Source organism: Protopterus annectens, chromosome 12.part0, assembly GCF_019279795.1.
Source record: "Protopterus annectens isolate FY-2018-M chromosome 12.part0, PAN1.0, whole genome shotgun sequence".
Lineage (NCBI taxonomy): Eukaryota > Metazoa > Chordata > Ceratodontiformes > Protopteridae > Protopterus > Protopterus annectens.
Genome location: NC_056746.1, coordinates 191,714,832 through 191,736,098, shown reverse-complemented (window position 1 = coordinate 191,736,098; position 21,267 = coordinate 191,714,832). Strand labels below are relative to the sequence as shown.

At 44.2% G+C, this 21,267-nt stretch overlaps 1 protein-coding gene across 1 annotated transcript in view; it reads right to left on the bottom strand.

Annotated features, from left to right (window-relative positions):
- PLK1 (polo like kinase 1) overlaps positions 1–21,267 on the bottom strand; it is a 592,954-nt gene that overhangs the window by 485,671 nt on the left and 86,016 nt on the right. Inside the window, exon 4 of the mRNA XM_044089232.1 lies at positions 805–826. Within this exon, the coding sequence (XP_043945167.1) occupies positions 805–826 (22 nt within the window). The remainder of the gene's footprint in view (positions 1–804; positions 827–21,267) is intronic.

Here is a 21,267-nt window from a genome sequence, read left to right as displayed (position 1 = left end):
CATTGATACTTTCGTTCCTATTAAATGCACTGTTTTCCCTTCAGTTCCATTGGCATTTGGGTCACCTTATTTTTGCAGCAGGACTAGCATTTAAGATGCATGTTTTAGCTGATCAGCCCTCTGCAAGCTATTTGAAACTTTTTTTTTTTTGTTTGGGGGGGGGGGGGTCTTTTCTCTAGGACCCTGGAATTAATGTTTACTCTCTCAGCCACCAGGTCTGCACAAATACTTATTTTGGAGACTGCCCATTTGGTGGCCATTACTCATTTAGGAGGGTTTCAAAGTTGCTGACCCTAAGTGCAAAGAGACTTTCAGTGTTGATGGGTGGGCTAGAGTGAGTGAGCAGTAACCTTTTATGTCAAATGGTCTGACTGAAATTAAAGAACACGTTCAACTTCTGTCTTTCTCAAACCAGAAAATTAAAAGGCGCCTGACCCTCCAGGGATAGAAATGGGCACAAAAGACAGGCTGGGGCCATTGTTAGCATAGGCTTCCAACTCCCTGTACAGATATTGCTTTGGTATTGTTTCCGTATGTTGTGTATAGTACTGCTGTAACTGGTTTGTATGCAGATCAGAAGACTGGTCTGCTTGCACAGTTGTACTTGCAGTAGATTTTTATATAGGTGTCACAGTACTAGCTCCCTCCCATGATTCTCCTTTAGAGCTTATTTTGCCCGCTTTTAGAACTGAAAGAAAAGGGTATGGGGCCTTTCCCTTCACTGGACATGTATCCCGCTATCTGGAACATGGGCATTAGTCAGTGCATTAGGTAAGTGCAGGCCCCACTCCAGGATGTCCATACGGCTGTTGGGATACCCACAGAACTCAGATTATTTTTGGCCAGATGAGTTAGTGCTCACTTGTTACCAAATCCTATACATTTAGAAATTCTGGTTAATTTAGTAATTCTACTGTTGAGTATACTTTCACAACTGTACTGATCTTTTCCAAACAAGTCCTCTTTGATCTATTAAATTCAGATGTTCCCTTAGCACGTTTCTTTTCCTGACTTTTACTTCATGACTGTCAAATTTCAGAAATCTCCTTGCAGTCTTTACTGTACTTTGTAAAAGGATGTCTTAAATGATGTCCTTGTCCTGTGTTGCAGTATTCTTTGTGTGGGATTTCCTGCCTCAGGCGACCTGAATGTCATTTCTACTTTGAAGACGTCTAAAGCTAAGTACCCTGTTGGGGATTTTGTTTAATTCTTGCTTGAGCTTGGTTGGTTTTACCCAGCCATTAGCCGATGTCCACTAAGAAGGGTAAATACTGATGCAGGTACCAGATTCATCATAAGGATATGCATGACTGTTGCATTTTCTGCCTAGGCCAAGAACACTACCATATTTCTTGCCCTATTTGTCAATCATTTGTACCAAAGACCTTCCGAAGCAGTCTGGCCACCCCAAATCTGTATTTAGAAAACCAGAGGCTCAAAAAAGCTACCGCTTAGGATGGATCCCGAGTTGGCTGATCCAGCAGAACGACTATGGGAAAAGGCCAAGGTTCCAAGGCCTAGTACTTCCACCTCTCAGCCATTGGACGTCCCACTAGCTTCTGAGGAGTTGAGGGATGTCCGTTAGAACAGTCTACCTCTGTGACTTGCCTCGTGGAAGCTGCTTCAGAAGTAAGCCTCCTGCTCTTCCCCTTCATGAGCAGTGAGACGGGGGAGAGAAGCAGCCAAGGCAGGCCTAGGACTGAACAGGAATGGTGGAGGAGGAAGAGGCCATGGGCCTAAGGGGCATGAAGGCCTACATCAAGGAGTTGGATTGCCAGTAGGACTCCTGTGAGTGAATGGCCTCCTGGTCATTCAGCGTTTTCTGGTTACCCCCCTAAGGCACCTGACTGTTTCTATAAAGTTCCAGATGAACACACATTCTTGATAAAACCATCCCTGGCAGACCCAGCAGTAATTGCTGTATCCCCTGACTAGCAGTCAAGACTGATTCCTTCATAGTCTCTTTTGCCTACTGACAAAAATAGTAAAAACATGGGCAGGATAGGCAAGAAGGTTTATACCTCTTCCATCCTAGCCTTCAGAGCTATCCACTACCAAACCCATATGATAAAATATGCTTTGCACCTTGTATCCCAGGCTTCTACTCTCCTGTCATCCACACAAGACTGCCCTAGCAAGACAGCGGTAGCGTCAAAACTGTCCCTGCCTTCTCCAGTGGCCAGACATATTGAGTGCAGATGTCCTTCAAGGATGCATCTGCAGTCCTTACAAATGGGTTGTCCTGCTGTCAGGCAGCCCTTCGGTCGGCCGGATTCCAAAGTCTGGGTCTGGCCTCGGCTGGTGTCGCACTTCACCCGACGTCATAGCTGCAGTTCTTCGGGTATAAAGGCATCAGCCGACGCCATTTTCCTCAGTCTTTCTTGCCGCGTGCCAAGCAGAAGCTGTTCGCAAGTGCCGGTCGGTCAGAACCAGAGATTACTACTACCGAAGACTTCTAAAAAGCTAAGTACCCCGTTGGGGACTCTTTCTTGCCTCAGCCGATGTCAGAAAAAGTGAATAACTGTTTAACTTGTGGGAAACAAATACCTCATAAAGATTTCCACTCTTACTGCTTACCTTGCTTGGGCCCAGACCACGACGTAGTAGCTTGTCTAGCCTGTGCTTCTTTCAACCGACGGACGCTTGGACGTCGGTCGGAATTTGCTGAAGAGTTTTTCGGCTCCGCTTTTGCTTACATTATGCCGTCGGATACTCCGACTACGCAAATTTCTAAAAAGCGCAAGGAAAAGGACCGACACTCGCGGTCCGCAGTTTCGGCCGAAACCGCAGTTAAGCCAACCGCGAGTGTCTCTGTTTCGGCTGAAACAGAGTCCACGGTTCTTCCTTCGGCCGAAAACTTACCTCTTACCGAGGCCTCATCTAGCTTGGCTGAATCTGCTACTGAAATCCCACCTGCTCTTGCAGGTTCACAGGATTTATCTGACACTATCCATTTGGATATATCCACCCCTGCACGTGGAGCTGCTAGGCCTCCTGCATCCATGTCGATTAAGGCCTTTGCCAGGGCTAAAGCAGCAAAAACTACCAAAACTGTGCCTGCTAAGACCCCCTCTCACAGGCCTAGCTATGAGGGAACAATTTCAATGGCAGGGCCAGGATTTTTCAGACTCTAGGAAAAGGCTTGGAACCTTTTTGCATTTGCCACAGCATAGGCCTTTAGCCATTCCTCCAGTACTTACTGTTGTGGATGATGCATTTAATGATGCTTGTACTGCTCCTGATTCTCTACCTCCGGCCCCGGCTAAGCCCGATGGGTACTACAGGGTTCTGGACACACATTATCATTTATATAAGGTCCCTTTTGCAGATCCCGAAACTATCTCCCAGGGACCCAAGGCTGTAGCAGCTACCTCTGCCAAAAAAACCCTCCCCTCTGAAAGGGAATCTAGTGCCTTAGAGAGATGGGGTAAAAAAGTTTACACCTCTGCTACTCTTTCAGCTAGGGCCTTGAACTGCCAATTCCACATGATTCAGTATCAGGAATTTATGTTAGACCAGTTAACTAAAAAACTAACCTCTGATGAACCATTAGATAAAAAATCTGTACAGGAAATGGTACATAACATTCAGCAGGTCAGTAATCATTCCTTAAAATGCGGCTATGATGCACTGGAGGCTTCCTTTAGATCAGCCATGACTGGCACAGTGATCAGAAGACATGCATGGTTAAAAGAGCAGTCCTTACCAGACCATGTTAAATCAAAGCTTCTAGATGCTCCCATGGATAAGCTCAATTTGTTTGGCTCCCCTGCACAGCAGGTGCTGAAGGTGGAAGAGAAAGCAAAATCTGTCCAGACAGTCAAGGATTTCTTGCAGGTCCAGCCTCCAAGGTTTAGCAGGAACTGGCCTGCCAAGAATTGGTCCTTTCCAGACACCTCCAGAGCTCCGAGAGGCAGGAATAGGCGCTCAAGAGGCAGGGGGCAATCCAGAGGTGCCTACAGGGGATGTCAGTGGCAAAATAACAACCAGCGAGGTGCAGCCACAGATCCAGCCACCACCACTTCCACAGGACAATCACAGTGACTTGGCTCTGGCACCGCCTACCAGGGAACAACTAGAAGCACCCTTAGGCGGGAAGCTAGCCTTATTTTCAGTAAACTGGCATTACATCACAGGAGACAAATGGATTTTACAGACAATAGCCCAAGGTTACAGGTTTCACTTCCATACTCTACCAAGGAAGAGAGGAATGCCAAACCTACCTCCAAATCAGAAGACAGAAGCTCTAGAACAAATAACTCACTAAGGATGAGAGCTGTAGAAAGGGTACCATCTATGGAGCAAGGGCAAGGATTTTACTCCAGACTCTTCCTGGTACCAAGAAAAGAAAACCAATGGAGACCTATTCTCGACCTGTCCGCTTTAAACACATACCTCATTGTTCCAAAATTCAAAATGCTGACCCTACAGCAGCTTCTTCCCATGCTGTGCAAGGAGTCTTGGCTGGTAACTCTAGATCTCAAGGAGGCATACCTGCACGTCCCCATACGCCCAAATTGCAGAAGATACCTCAGATTTCTTGCAGGATCAGAGCATTATCAATTCTCAGCATTGCCCTTTGGCTTATCTACTGCGCCCAGAGTATTCACGAAATGCCTGGCATCAGTAATTGCTCATTGCAGGCTTCAGGGAATTCAAATTTACCCATACCTGGACGACTGCCTGTTACAAGCGGACAACAAAAACAAATTAACAAAAGATTTGGAAAGGGTCATTCATCTACTACAAGCCCTGGGATACACAGTCAATATAAAAAAGTCAAGGCTGATACCATCCCAAAGGATAACCTTCTTGGGTGCAGATCTGGACACATCAAAACAAATGGCATTCCTGACAGTAGAAAAACAGGAGCAACTCCCTCTCTACTTCATGGCATTAACAAAGCAGAACCAGCTAACAGCAAGAAAAGTCCTGCAAGCCCTCTGTTACATGGCATCCTGCATAATTTTGGTCCCACATGCCAGACTACATATGAGAAAGTTGCAGTGGTACCTAAGGAATTTATGGTCTCAGCACAAGCACAGCCTAGAAACCCAAATTCCAATAATTCCATGCCTGAAGCAAGAATTCCAATGGTGGGCTCAGGCCTGTCAATTAAACAAGGGACTGCCCTTCCACAACACTCAGCCAAGCCAGGCCATCACAACAGACGCCTCAGACCTCGGTTGGGGGGCACACATGCTGGACAAGTGCATACAAGGCTTATGGACTCAAGACCAGCTGCACCTACACATAAATCAAAAGGAAATGCTGGCAGTAAAACTGGCAATTCAGACCATTTCTTCAACAGGATCAACTGCTGATAAGGACTGACAACACCACAGTTATGTGGTACATCAACAAACAGGGAGGCACACATTCATACCCTCTATGCCGGATGGCAATGGACCTCTGGAATGTGGCCCTGAGCTTCAACATTCAGTTACAAGCAATTTTTGTGCCAGGAAAAGAAAATATACTAGCAGACATCCTAAGCAGAACTACCACGGATGCTCACGAATGGATGCTGCATCCGGACATCTTCAAAACCATTACAGGGAAATGGGGACTACCAGAAATAGACTTATTTGCATCCCCACACAACCACCAACTGAAAAAATTCTGCACAAGGACGTACCACCCACTTGCTTGGAAAGTGGACTCCCTATCCTTCAGTTGGAAAAACCTGACAGCATATGCATTCCCACCTCTTCCTTTGATGCACAAGGTGCTATTGAAGATCAAAGAAGACCGTCCAAGGATCATCCTGATAGCTCCAGACTGGCCAAGGCAACATTGGTACCCATTACTGAGGAGCATGTCTCTAGAACAAATATGGCCTCTGCCCCTTGTTCCCCTGCTATCACAGAACAACTTCAAAACCCTACATCCAAACCTGAAAACACTGCAGCTGGCTGCCTGGAGCATTGCATAAGACCAAATAACCCAGATTCATCTCAAAGGGTTAAAGACATTATCTTGGAGGCTCGCAGACCCTCAACAAGAAAAAATTATTCAGCAAAATGGAAAAGATATCTCATTTTGGAGTACTGCAAAAGGAGAAAATGTGGCACTGGTAAACATAGCTAACGTCCTGGAATACTTGGCAGAGCTCTTCCACAACGGCCTGTCCTATTCTTCCATTAAGATTCATGCATCAGCTATTTCAGCAGAATACAACTTGGATCCTCCAGTCTTCTCACATCCTCTACTCAGGCAGTTTCTGAGAGGAATTAAAAACGTAAAACCACCTAGGAAGCCACCATTGCCAGCATGGGACTTGAACTTTGTGCTAGAAAAGTTGACACTCCCTCCTTTCGAACCAGCAGCAACAGCAGAATTACAGTACTTATCATGGAAAACTGCTTTCCTGCTTACAATCACTTCAGCAAGAAGGGTATCCGAGCTACAGGCATTAATGGCAGTACAGCCCTTCCTGATCTTCCATCAAGATAGTGTCCATGAGAACTAATCCTACTTTTATGCCAAAGGTGGTCTCCAGGGTATCTTTAAATCAAACTATCCACCTACCTACATTCTTCCCCAACCCACAGAACAGGGGAGAAAGACTGTTGCATACCTTGGATGTACATAGACAATTACGTTACTACCTGGACAGGACCAAGAGCAATAGAAAAACTGACCAGCTACTGGTAGCATATGCAACAGGAATGGAAGGAAAAGCAATTTCGAAACAGACAATCTCTAAGTGGATAGGAAATTGCATTAGATTTTGTTGTTCCTACCATGGGAAGAAAACTCCAGAAAACATCAGGCCTCACTCTACAAGGGCTACAGCCACTACCACAGCTTTTTTACTAGGAGTGGCTACCAAAGACATTTTAGAGGCTGCTACTTGGAGCTCCGTGCATGCATTTGCCAAGCATTATAATTTACCTTTACTCCAGATCCCGAGCAGGTTTTGCCACTGCAGTTTTGCAAGGGATCTTAACTACACCATAATCTTATTTCTCCTCCTCCTCCAGTTTGGCTATGGTATTCTACCCATTTGTAAGGACTGCAGATGCATCCTTGAAGGACATAGTACAGTTTTGTACCTACCATAAATGTAGATGTCCGATAGGCATGCATCTGCAGTCAGGATTACCCACCCTCCTTCCCCTCTGTGGTACTCCTAGGGTATTTTCCCATCTTGTAGCTAGCTGGTGGAATCTATTATGGTGTATTTGTTTGTATATATGTACATACATGCTTATTTTTTGTTTGCTCTCTACTATTTGGAACCATTTGCATTTATCCAAATTTAGCCTTCCTAGAGGGCACCTGGCATCTGGGGCAAGAAACACTGAGGAAAATGGCGTCTGCTGATGCCTTTATACCCGAAGAACTGCAGCTATGATGTCGGGTGAAGTGCGACACCAGCCGAGGCCAGACCCAGACTTTGGAATCCGGCCGACCGAAGGGCTGCCTGACGACAGGACAACCCATTTGTAAGGACTGCAGATGCATGCCTATCGGACATCTACATTTATGGTAGGTACAAAACTGTACTTTATAGTACAGCAGAGGCCTCTGCAAGGTCCGCAGCTTCTGCATTAGTACTCCGCAGATACTCTTTGCTATGCCTTCAACCCATACCAGAGGATTTCAAGTAAAAAATCCTGGATGCCTCTCTAGACCACAACCTCCTGTTTGGTAAACAGTCTGCAGACCTTTTCGAAAACCTTCAGGAGAAAAGTAGAGATTCAAGACATCAAGCACCTGCAGGTGTCTCCCATTCCTAAATATTACAGAAATTACCTGCTAAGCCTACCTTTGTCAGGACACTAACTGCTACCCCATCCTCTTCCAGGCATAGGAGAGGAACCAGGAGGCAGACCACTACCAGACCAGCAACCTCAAATCCTATTCAAAGACTGCCCTTTCATGCTAGAAATGGCTCCATCAATGCATGACTGCCTTGCATTACCCCCCTTGTCAGCCCCTCTCTCCCACTGCCTCCCCTCCTTCCGAGATAATCACCTCGGACCGCTTTGTGCTGGCAATAGTACAAGAGGAATATTTTCTGTCTTGGAAGGAAAAGCCCTTTACAGGGGGCATTCTATTTCCCCCAAAAAATTAACTACACCTTATTCCTCCGGTCCTACAGGACCTTCTAAACCTAGGAAGTATAGAACCTGTCCCTCCAGGACAGGAAGGAAAAGGCTTTTACTCAAAACTATTTCTTTTCCCCAAAAAATATGTCCCTTGGAGGCCAATACTGGATCTATCCTTTCTAAACCTATTCCTAAAAATTCCATCATTCAGGATGTTATCCCTACAAACACTTCCACTATTGCCAGCCCAGGCCTTTATGGCCACACACTCTCTATCTGAAGGAGGCCTATCTCCATATCCCTATAAAACCCTCCCACAGAAAATATTTGCTTTTCATTGGGCTCTGTTCACACTTTCAATTTACAGTCTTGCTCTTTGGTTTATCTGCTGCACCCAGGGTATTCACAAAATGCCTAGCTCCAGCTATAGCCTTTTGCTGAACCAAAGGTGTCCAAATTTACCCCTACCTAGACGATATCCTCATTCTAGCAGAAACCGAGGACACCCAACAAAAAACATCTGCATTTCACCATTTCCCTGCTTCAGAGCTTGGGATTCGCCATCAACATCCCAAAATCACACCTTACCCCCCCCCCAGCAGGACAAAAGCTTTCTGGGCTGCAGGATCAGAATAGACCTGATACGGGCATTCCTCCCTCAGGACAAAGTTCTCTCCCTCTCTACCCACTTCCAAAATCTAATGCAGGTTCAACATTCAACAGATACTGCAAGACTATTCTTGCAGGTCCTGGGGCTAATGGCAACCATTATCCCTATGCTGCCTGTGGCCATAATGCATATGCGAAAACTGCAGTGGTACATGAAGTAATGTGTGGTCCCAACACTGACCCTCCAGAGTTTGATCACACTCTTGCCCTACCTCAAAGCAGAACCAAGGTGATGGATTCAACAAATGACCTCAGGCCTTCCACTTCAACCCCCCAGCCCAGCACATGCATACAGATGCTTCAGACCTAGGGTGGGGGTGGGGGGGGGCTACCATGAAGGTGTTCATGGTACAGGAGACCTGGTAATCCTATTCCAAAATAACCTTATCAATATGATGGAAATGACAGCAGTCCTTCTGGCCCTGAAAACCTTTCTTCCAATCCTGCAACCAGGCCCCCTTCAAATCTTCACAGATAATACCACACTTGTGGTACCTTAACAACCAAGGAGGGACCAAGTCCTGCCTCCTTTGCTGGATAACGATCCAGATTTGGGACCTTGACTCCAGAAACAACTTATCCCTTCAGGCAACATACACTCCCTTCCCAGGGCAACCAACAAGCAGATCTTCTCAGCAGAACATGCTCTCTACAGCACGAGTGGATGCTGAACAGGGACATTTTTCTAGACCTTGCCCACTGTTGTGGCACACCTCAGGTAGATTTGTTTGCCTCCCTCCAGAACTGACAATTGAAGAAATTCTGAACCAAGGATCAATCTCTCTATGCATTTCCACCCTTCCCTCTCATTCAAAAAGTCCTCCTAAAGATCAGGAAGGACAAACCCAAAATCTTGCTGGTGACTCCTTATTGCCCAAGGCAGCACTGGTTTCCCCCTACTACTCTCACTAGCCAAGGTCAATCACCACAAGTTGCCCCTACTCGCACAACAGAAGGGATCTCATTTGCCCTTGCCTACAGATGTTGGGTCTAACACTCTGGGTGGTAAACTTTTAGTTCCTTTGACACCACTACTCTGAGGATGTGCTTTTAGTCCTGAGGGAGGCCAGGAAACCTATTACAGGGAGATCCTACATGTCAAAATGGGAAAGGTTCCAAGTGGCATCTCCATAGGCACAGGGATCCCTTTCAAGCAGATCACACATCAGGACTAGAATGGGTAACTTATCAAGGCTGGCCTTTCATACACCTCCGTGATAGTCCACCTATCTGGAGTCTCTGCTTGCTTACTACTGGAACTCCCTCTACTAGCCAGGCTGGATGTTAAATTATTCCTGAAAGGGGTCTTGCACATCAGACCACCAAGAAAACCCGTCCTACCTCCTTGGGAAGTAAACATCATCCTGGAAAAACTCCCACTGCCTCCATTCAGTGCTGCAATACTCCAAATGTGCATCTGGAAGACTGTACTGCTGGTGTCCCTTACCTCTGCTAGAAGGATGTCAGAGTTGCAAGCTCTCATGGCCTGCTTCACCCTACACTACATTCCACAAGGATAGGGTGACCCTGTACACTAACCTTTCCTTCATGCCAAATGTGATCACCTAACTGTCCTTTAAACCAATCCATTCACCTGACACCTTCTTCCCCTCTCCCACTAATGACAGTGAGAGAATGCTCCATTCCCTGAATGCACAGACAAGTCCATCAGAAAATCCAACCAACTCCTTTTATCCTTCCACCCCAGAGACCTGGGCAAGGCAGTCTCCAAACAAACCATCTGCTACTCCCACCATTTCAAGGACCTACTCCAGGGAGCAAGTTCATTCTAGTGGGGCTGTGGTGTCCTCCAAAGCCTTCCTCAAAGGCCTGGACACAGCCTCCCTTCTGGAAGTAGCCACCTGGTCCACCATACACACTTTCACCAGGCACTGCAAATTGGACCATGTCACCAGGGCAGGGTTTGAAAGGGCAGTCCTGCAGGGCTTTCTGGAATCGGCTACTTCTACCTCCACCCTTCCCTCTAAGCTGTTACACACTCCCACACTAATACTGCAACACAGGAATAGAAGGATGTAGAATAGTTCAAAACCTTACCATAACCATAGATGTTCTTTTCCATGTTGCAGTATTCCCCCCCCCCCACCTATCCCCCTTTTTCTATTTACCTATCTAAAGGGCACCCCCTAGACTATGGTCATACTAAACAGCAAATGGCACTTTGCACCTCTTGTGGACATCATTTGGCTCTCTACTGGACTGTCCGACTGGGCGTTTAAGTTCTGAGGTCTGTGAGTGCAGATGTCACATTTAAGATCCCTGGTTTATGGCCCTACGTTTGACGTCCTACGCACATAACCAGGCTTAAGCTTTTGCATACGAGCTGACGTTCAGGTCACCTGAGGTGGGGAATCCCACATTAAGAATACTGCAACATTGAAGAGAAGAACATCTATGGTAATAGTAAGATTTTACACCGCTATTCTTTGTGGCCTGCTTTGCTTCTACCAATAGTTTTACCATAAATATACACTAACATTTAACATTAATGTAGCTAACTGGCCTATTCTGTCTGAATATTTCTCTTCAAGAGCTGTGGATCCACAGGCAAATGGTATACCTTCTTTCAGAGTCTCTCTGCCTGCACGTTTCTGACTGGGATCTATTTGTAATGTGACTTGAAGCAAAAGTATTTAGATGCAAGTGCTTCAGTTCATCATTTTAAGAATTTCAAAAATTTCTCCTCCTTGATCTCTACAAAATTTTTTTGAAAGACGAACCATATCGAACATGTTCATGATGAACTTGAATGCACTGAACTTATTCAAAGAATATTCATAAGATCTTGTTGAACAGTAATAATGCAGATGTATTCTACTGAGAATTTTAGTTCAGGTTTGAGCTTTCTGATATCAATTTCTGATATTGACAGCAACATATACCTCTGCGCTGTAACTCTAATTTTCCATTTTTGTCTGTCTATATGATTTTGCCCCTTTTAAATCTAGTCGTTCTTGCAGTTTTTTTTGTTCTGACCCCATACTAGAATGTGGTTAATTAGAACACCACCAAGCCTCTTATGGATTTCTAAAACACTCCAAGCAGTGGCAAAATAACAGCTTGAAGTTGTAAAATTGTCTTTTCACAGTGAAGTACACAGCTGGAACATTGAGCTTTATTTGGCAAAATCTTTAGCCTGAGGGTGGGATTTTTCATCTCCACCATTAAGGCGGTCAGGGCTTGGCTAGACTAGCACTAGTGTTACAATGGTCCTTCACCTTTGCTCACAATACTGTGTGTAAGGACACACCTTCATATCTGAGCATTTAAGGCAGCCACACTGAAATGGTAGGTTACTGCTTTATTGAACGGCATTCAAGATTGGTTTATAACTGCTGCCTGTATGCACTTCATGTCAGTCCATTCCATTTTGATCCTAGTCTGTTGAAGTTGTCTGTCTGGTTCCCTCCACCTTTACCATTTTGATACTTTGGGGGTGGGTCCCAAACCTCTAAAGGGGAGGGGGGGGGGTTAACCAAGAAATGTTGAGGTTCAGTTTTCAGAAGGTTATACCTGTGCTGATTTTTCAAGCCTTACAATTTGAAGGGAAGAATAGCTTGGATTTGGAAAAATTCAGGACTTCCCTGCTTTAAGATGTCATTCCTATAGGTTCCTCTAATTTTGTCCCATTCTCCAGACCAGTTGGAGCGAGAGGGTTTCATAAAGTGTTTCTGTAGCTAATAAGTGGTGTTAGGATATTGCTCTGACTATCTGGTGGTCTTCTTGAGCCTGCTGCAGTGAAGCAGGAGATGTAGAGTCACTGTCATGTATACTGTCAGAACCAGAGTTCTATGCCAATTGGCTGCTGCCCCGCTGTACCTTTTTAGGTTTTGCTGGTCTGCTTCTGTCCAGTGTGACTAAGAGGATATAGTATACATTTGTGTGCAGCACTTTGATTCCAGGTGTTTTCCACTGTTAACTTTTGGGGGGGGACTTTAGCACCTTCTCTGCTCGCAATTGATTTGGATCCTGACCCTTCCCCGCTGGGCTTGAGTTGACCCCCAGCTCCTTTTGAGACCATCTGTCAACCCATTGTTCTGTGGGTCATTACTTTCAATGTAAGTGACCTGTTGTAGATATTTAATTTGGCATGGATGTTGCAGAGCTCAACTCCTTTCAAGGCTGGTGTCCTCATAAGGAATTTCCTTGAGTCCATCCCACTTTAGATATGACCAAGAGGATGCCGAGGATGCCCCTGGTCAAAAATCCCAGGAAGTACAAGCAACACCTCATGGTGAGCCCTAGAGTCTGTCCTTCCCAGGCAAGCCCTTTTAAGTTTAATTTCCTGACTACACTGACCACAAATGCCTCTGCTTTTACTTTGGGAAGTGTCTGGAGGAGAGGGTCTAAGGAGCCATGGTTGATCTACGATGCCGGTGTAAATGTCAATACTTAGAAAACTAATAATGACTTTTTCACCCTGCATGTGTTCAGAACTCCCTCCACACTTCTGAGTGCTATTCAGTCCAGTAGCAGGCCAGATAGGTACAAGTTCCTGGAAAAGACCATGTCTTGAGGCCTGTCCTCTTAAATTGCCTTTTGTTGGCCCAAAGTATGGTTTCCTCAGCTTTGGTGTCTCGCGGGGGGGGGCTGTATACATTTACTGCTCCTGTACTTAATGTTGTAGAATAGTTATGGCACTTTGATTCAGGTCTTGGCTTCTCTTTTGGCAAGGTACGCTTAGCAGCCATATCAAATTTTCATTAAGATACATATTCTCTAGCTTCACCTAGAGGTGCACCTCAAAGCTTTGTAGATTATTTCATCTTATATTGTCTCTTGTTCCACCATGGTGGTATTCAATTTTTTGGAGAAGCTTCCCTTGCTTCCCTTTGAGCATTCTGCTACAGAATAGAAGTGTCGCATGGAAGCCCCTCTTTTTGGACTCATCCTCTGCTAGGAGCTTCAGCCTGTGTGTGCTAATCTGGTTCCTTCTACGTGTGTCCATGAAGACCAACCCTTCATGCCAAAATGCTGGAAGTAACCACAGGCTAATACAGCTCCATCTGTTTTAGCTTTTATTGCATGAATTGTGGGGAATACTTGCTGCATTATGGATGTACATAGACACACAGGTTTACTTGAAATGAGTGAATGTTAAGGAAGGATTCCATACTATTCACTTTTCCAAAAACTACTCTAGTTTTAGGTTTGACTGTCATACTTCATGAAGTTTATCAAAGATAAGGCAAGTCTTGGCCAGAATCTAGAAATGCTCATTCTCCTGGAGCAGTTGCCACTTGCAGACTTTCTTTAGGAATGCCTCCATGAATTGCAGATTTGTGTGGCTGTAATGCAGATATCGCTGAATACGTTTGGAAGGCACTAAGCTGGATCCGATTCAAGGTATAGTACATTTTGGGGGTCTGCTGAAGAACCTACAGAGGGGGGCCAAGCTTTGGACTTCCTAATCAAAATGTAAACTCAGCATCTGGTATGAAAGCGGTGTACTTTCCTTGGTGGTCATTACTGGCAGTTTCCCCTGTCACCATTTCTTCCCAGCTTCAATACTGATGGCTGCAATTTTGGAGTGGGATTAAGTTTGCCTAAAGCTTATTCATGTCTTGTGCTCTAATTTTTGTAGGCTGGCAAAGACCTTTAGGCTCTCAGCATTGTGGGTATAGAGGGATTGTGATCCTGAGAATTTTAGACTAGTTGATTTAAGTGCTGCCAGACTTGGTACTAGTGGTGATGAAGATGGAACTGCTAACAGATTTAACACTGTAGTAAAAGTAGTTTTCATTTCACATGATGTACATAAGGTAAATATTTGTGTCTGGTGCTCTTGCTTGTAGTGTTACAGTAATCGTGCCCTCATGCCAACAGCCCAAGATGGTAAGCTTCTGTGTTGGTAGCTAAACATTATGAATGATTTGATCCTCACTTTAGTTGCGCACATAGCTCTTAATTGTCCATATTTTTGCCTTGTATTTTTCTGTTCCTCAAAAGTTTGGTTTTCTGGAAAATAGGATTGAACTCAGAAAATGAAACCATTAGTTTCAGACTTCATACCCATCAGAATTATTGCTAATGCAAAATGTTTCATTCTAAGAGCAATATTTTAAAAATGTCCCTACTTTTTGGCCTTTGTCCCCCCATTTTTTATGGCTTCATTCAGATTTCTTGCTCATAGAGGATGAGCGGTATGGGTGTGCGTTTGCATAATAGTTTATGCCTTGCCAAGTCTTTGTAAATCCCTGTGATCATTAAAGGTGCATTTGCTACTGTTTAAAATGGTGTCTTAATGCTCGTACGTGAGCACTTTGTGGGTGTACTTGAAATTCTTAGCACCATACCTGTTGGCTTAGTGTGGATGGGGTATGAATAATCTAAGATGATTCCATTTCAGACTGGATACTGTCCCTGCTCTGAGGTATTGCAAATCATAATATCCATATACATAAATAGGAGTGTCCGTATGCATATCCAAACCATATCATTGGATTGTGGGGATTGCTTTAAAGATATAACATAAGGGTTTGAAAATTGCCGTTTTGTTGCACTTATTTAATTGAAGTGTCTGGTCTCTCACTACTTCCAGTAGGTAGTTATATGTTTTGACCTTTTCGGTTTTACATGTTGTATTTGTTTAACTGAGTGTTGGACTGAAAGCCCATTTCTCTCATGACATGGGTTCAATAACAAGTCAAATGGGGGGGGGGGGGGGAGTTGCTATAGAAACAGCAACAGTGAGTATATAATTCAAACCATGCTTAGTTGTATACATTAAGTAGAAGTTAGTCATTGTTAACTGAACATTCATCTCGGAACAAGGCATCAGTAAAAGAGCAGGCCACTATAGAGCACATGCTTTACTGTTTGCTTAGTATCCCTGAAGTAGTGGAAATTTTCTGTAATGGATGCTCTGTGAGTTTAGTTTGGAGATTTTGCAGTGTTTCTTACTTGTACGGAGAATGTTGGCGCATTCTGACCCTGTTTTACTAAATGCTTTCTTATCCCAAAAGGTGGTAAGGTTCAGTCATGAAGGTTTTTACCAGCTTTGAGGATATCTAGGATTGTGTGTGCCCTTCTTACAAAAGCAAAGGAGATGTGGATAGTTCATCCCATGACTGGAAGCAAAGTTTGCCTTTTAAAGAAGCTCCCAGTCGTGGGTTTTGTCTTTTCTAAATAGATGAAATGGCATATTTTGGATAATGGCTGTCTGAAGTAATGTGCTCACAGATGAGCTCATGCCATACTCCAGCTTTGGCTAAAGCACCCTTTTGAGCTAATGCCTTTTTGTTACTGGAGCCAGTAAACCTGTTACTGTGCAAGTTTTTTTTTAGTTGGTGCAAAACGTTTTGTCCGTGTGAGGCAAGGATGATATGGCAACACCTCAATATTGGTATTCTTGGGCTCTAGCATCTCCAGCAAGTTTACTAAAATCTGTGTGCAAAATATTTTATATTCTTGAGGTTGATGTGTATTTTCGTCTTTGTTAATTTAGTTCTGCCTGAAAATGTAGGTGACTGAAGTTTAAAAGCAACAAGTCCGTTAAGTAAATTGTCAGATTCAGGGAAGGGCGTTTGAGAGGATTTAAGAAAATGAAAGAACAATGAGAACAATATGGATAAGAGAACAGACCCCACCCTCCGAACACTCCCATGTCTCAAAGTGGTGGTAGAGAATCTTCCTGAAAATCTAAACTTGACTTCTTTCGGCTTTTCCCGGTTAAGAGTTGCCACAGCGGAACTCCAGTCCGCTAATGATTGGCAATAGATTTTTATGGTGCTGAGGTGCCAGCTAGACGCCCAACCTTCAACGAAGGCACGCCCATTCACACGTCTTTCGAACACCACTCAACTGCGGGAAGGACATGCAGACTCCACACGGAAGGCGCTCCAGCCGAGAATCGAACGGGCAAACCTCTTGCTGTGTGGTGACAATGGTACCGCTGCACCACCGCGGCCATCCCAGACAAGCTGACACTAATTTGGTGAGAAATAGCTCTTGGTTTAAGTAGCCCATTATTTATATTGTATATAGTATTTATGGCTTTTGTACAGGTCTGTCAAGGTGCTAATCCATGTCTAAAACCATGTTGGGCATCTGGAATCCATAATTATGTTCAGGGAGTTTGATCATCAATTTCACTTCTGTACTAATTTTGCCAGGAGATGCATAATGAAAATTGAACCAGATTTTTGAAATTTAACATTATGGAATTTAGGCAGAGGGGTTAAATGCACATGTTTAAACTGGGAAGAGAGGTTGAGTGTATAAGCTATGGTGTATATTGTACTGACTTTTTAGACTATCAGGGTTAAGATTGGATTTTGTGCTGAACATGTATATTTTTCTAGAAGCTTGACTTTCCTGATTCTCTGCAGTAGAAGACAGTTGAAGGTTCTATTTGGAATGTTAGCTATGATAGCAGTATTAGTACCAGGGGTTACTGTGATGGTTTTAGTGAGGAGAAAGTCCTTGTCATTGGAAGATGGGATGATGTTCATCGTGCATACAGCTGCAGTCATAACAGATGGGGTTCTCCTGCCGTCGGGCGGGTCCTCGGTCGGCCGAATTCCAAAGTCTAGGTACGGCGTCGGTTGTCGTTGCTTCTTCCCTGACGCCAGTGCGACAGGGGTATAAAAGAACCAGCAGACGCCATTTTCTTCAGTCTTTCTTGCCGCGCGGTGCCCGAAGCAGAAGCAGTTCGCAAGTGCCGGTCGGCCAGCTCCTGAAATTACTAAAATTTTGCAACCGAAGTCTTCTTGAAAGCTAAGTACCCCGTTGGGGAAACTTTTCTTGCCTCAGACCGATGTAAGACCAAGTTAATAATTGTATTTCATGTGGGAAGCAAATACCGCATAAGGATTTCCATTCCCTCTGTATTCCTTGTTTAGGCCCAGACCACGACGTCTCAGTCTGTCGCTTTTGTGCTACATTCAACAAACGCGCCATTAAGTGTTGGGCGGAGTTCGCCCAGCATTATTTTGGCAAAACATTTAACTATTATGTCGTCGGATACTTCGACTCCAGTTTTGTCTAAAAAGCGCAAAGATAAGGACCGACACACGAGGTCCGCGGCCTCTACCGACACCACGCCAAAGCAGACTACACGTGGTCCGGTTCTCAGCGTGGCGCCTACGCAGCCCCTGATACCAAAGACACTTCATTGGCGGTGTCTCCTGTGCCCAAGGTCGCAGGCTCCTTGGCCCACACCCCGACTACAGATACCGAAGCCACTCTTGGCGGTGATTCTCAAAATGTGGACAGGTCTACCTCCTCTCAAGGTGTCTTCAGACCTTCCTCTTCTTTTTTCCATCAAGGCTTTCACCAAGTCTAAAGCAGCCATGCATTCTAAGAGACCAACTACACAATGCCCATCTCCAGGCCCCATGCCTAAAAAACAGATGCTTAAAATGGCTGAGGATTTAATTACTCTTATCAGGGGTTCTGTAAAGGTTTTCAGTTTGGTATTTTGGAAGTAATTAAACAGAATCCCAGGGGAGGTGACATTAAGGCACAAGTCTCAGAAAAGGAAACTAGATGGCAAATAAGGTTAAATGCAACGGTACCTCCAGGCCTGAATGATTGCATACCCACTAAGCCCCTTATAAGAGATTAGGTTTTATGTAGTATATTGTATGTCTTATGTCTAATATTGTTTTTTTAGATAACTAAGTAGTACATTTATTAAGTATAAATCATATTGATGCTATACAGTTAATGTTATATGCAATAAGATGTAGTGCATATATATGCAATAAAAGTGTTACACAAAACTTTACACTTATTAAGTAATAGGAAGGCTTCAAATAGAAGTATGAATTTCGCACAAGTTTTTATATAAAAAAATTCTTTTAACAATATAGGTAGCAGTTTTTAAATATATGTAATTAGATATGTGAATAAATGATGTAATGTTGGATATTTTAAAATAGAAATTTATAATAATACAATTATCAATATTATTATATGTAAACAGGACATGAATATGTTCAAGGAAATGATGCAAGCACTAGATAAAATAACTGTGACTTTAAGTTAACAACAACTTTTAATTGATTAATTGTGATTTTTGGCGGTTTTTCTGGTATAAATACAAGTGTTTCAAACTTATTAAATGTTCTGATGAAGTCTACGACTGTAGATGAAAGCGCTTAACTTGCTGTTTTTTATGTGATATAATAAAAATATATTTGGATCGTGACTGCTTCACTAGAACTTTATTCGGGTTCGTTTTGGATACTCTTATCAGGGGTTCTCAAACCCCCCCCCCCCCCCCCCCCGGACAAAACTCCCAGAGTGGAGGAAGAATCCCCCTCCTGTGATCAGGGCTTCATTATTTCAAAGCACTCTGAACAGGAACATTCTTACTCCCCTTTTGAAGACTCTGATGCAGAGGAGTTCATTCCCTCTGTATCCCCCCCCCCCATTACTCATTTGGGGAAACTTGGCCTTCCCAGTGGAAGTGTTCCCTTAAGGTATGCAAAGATTATTCAGATTCCAAGAAAAGGCTTAGGGAATTTCTCTTGCTACCTCAGCACAGGCCTCTGGCTATACCTCCTGTCTTGGACATACTAGATGTGTACTCGGAGGCCTGCCTTAACCCGGATTCTCTACCTCCAGCCCCAGTCAAGCCTGACAGGTACTACAGGGTTCCTGACTCGCACTAGTTTATATACAAAAGCCATGCTGCTGACCCAGAAACCATCTCACAGGGCCCCAAGGGAATTGAGGCCTCCACTGCTAAAAATCCATTACCTTCAGAGAGATTCCAGATCCTTAGAAAGGTGGGGAAAAAAGGTATATACCTCGGCTACCTTAACCATGAGGGCATTAAACTGCCAGTTCCATATGCTAAAGTACCAACAGTTTTTGTTATCACAATTGAAAAGTAAAATGTCACAACCTGAACAACCAGACTTGAAGGAGTTGCAGGATTTTGATGCATAGTGCAGAACAAGTGGGTAAACATACCTTACAATGTGGTTTTGATGTTCTAGAGGCCTCATGTAGAGCTGCTGTTACAGGATCAGTCATACGTAGACATGCCTGGCTCAAGGAACAAACCTTGCCAGAATCATGTCAAAGCTAAATTACTAGATTCCCCTCTACAAAAGGATGTATTTGGTGATAATGCTGAGGAGGTATTAAGGAAAATGGAGGAAAAGGCTAAATCAATGCAAACTGTGAAAGATTTTCTACAGGTACAACCCCCACGTTTCAGTAGAAATTGGCCTTCCAAAAATTGGTCCTTTCCAGCCACGGACAGAACCCAAAGAGGTAGATACAGGTGCCCGAGGGGCAAAGGGCAATCTACAGGCGCCCGAGGGGCAAAGGGCAATCCCAAGGATCGTTTAGAGGCAGACAATGGCAAGCTCCTACACAGAGGTGGTGAGGATAACTCGCAATCATTCAGAAAGCAAGCACAATGACTTTCCCCTTTGCATGCCAAGCAAGACTCAAATGGCAGCACCCTTAGGCGGAAAACTGGCATTATTTTCAAAAAATTGGCATATTGTCACAAAAGACAAAATGGATCCTGGACATTATAAGCAGAGGCTACAGATTCCATTTTCACACCCTTCCAAAAATGAGAGGCATGCCAAACCTGCCACACAAAGGGCAGAGGCACAAAGACAAATTTCAGATCTCATAGACATGAAAGCTATTCAAGAGGTACCTATGTACAAACAAGGTCAAGGTTTTTATTCCAGACTTTTCCTGGTACCAAGGAAGGGAAAAGATTGGAGACCTATTTTGGACCTATCCATCCTAAACACATTTCTACTCGTACCAAAATTCAAGATGCTCACTCTACAGCAGCTTGTTCCCATGCTGGGCAAGGAGTCTTGGCTGGTAACATTGGACCTCAAGGAGGCATACCTGCATGTCCCAATCAGACAAAAGTGCAGAAGATACCTCAGATTTCTTGCAGGCTCAACCCATTATCAATTCTCTGCATTGCCCTTTGGCTTATCTACTGCGCCCAGAGTATTCACGAAATGCCTGGCATCAGTAATTGCCTACTGCAGACTTCAAGGGATACAAATATACCCCTATTTGGACTGCCTGATCCAAGCGGACAGCAAGCGCATTCTTCTGAAACATCTGGCTTGTGTAATAATGTTGTTGAATTCTCTGGGATACAGTCAACAAAAAGAAATCAAGGCTAATACCCTCTCGGAAAATAATTTTCCTGGGTGCCAACTTGGACACAAACACCCAGATGGCCTACCTCACGCCAGAGAAGCAGGGGCAACTAACTCAATACTTCAGAACACTAGCAAATTGCACCAGACGACTGCAAGGAAAATCCTGCAGCTCTGGGATTCATGGCATCTTGCATCTTACTAATCCCATGTGCAAAGCTGCATATGAGGAAACTTCAATGGTACCTGAAAAACCTATGGTCTCAACACAGCCACAGTTTGGAAACAATAATACCACTAATTCCATGTCTTCAAAAGGAATTTCTGTGATGGGCTCAAGCATGCCAAACGCAGGTCTCCCATTCAGCAAGCCTCAAGCAAATCAAGTCATCACAACAGACTCCTCGGACTACGCCTGGGGG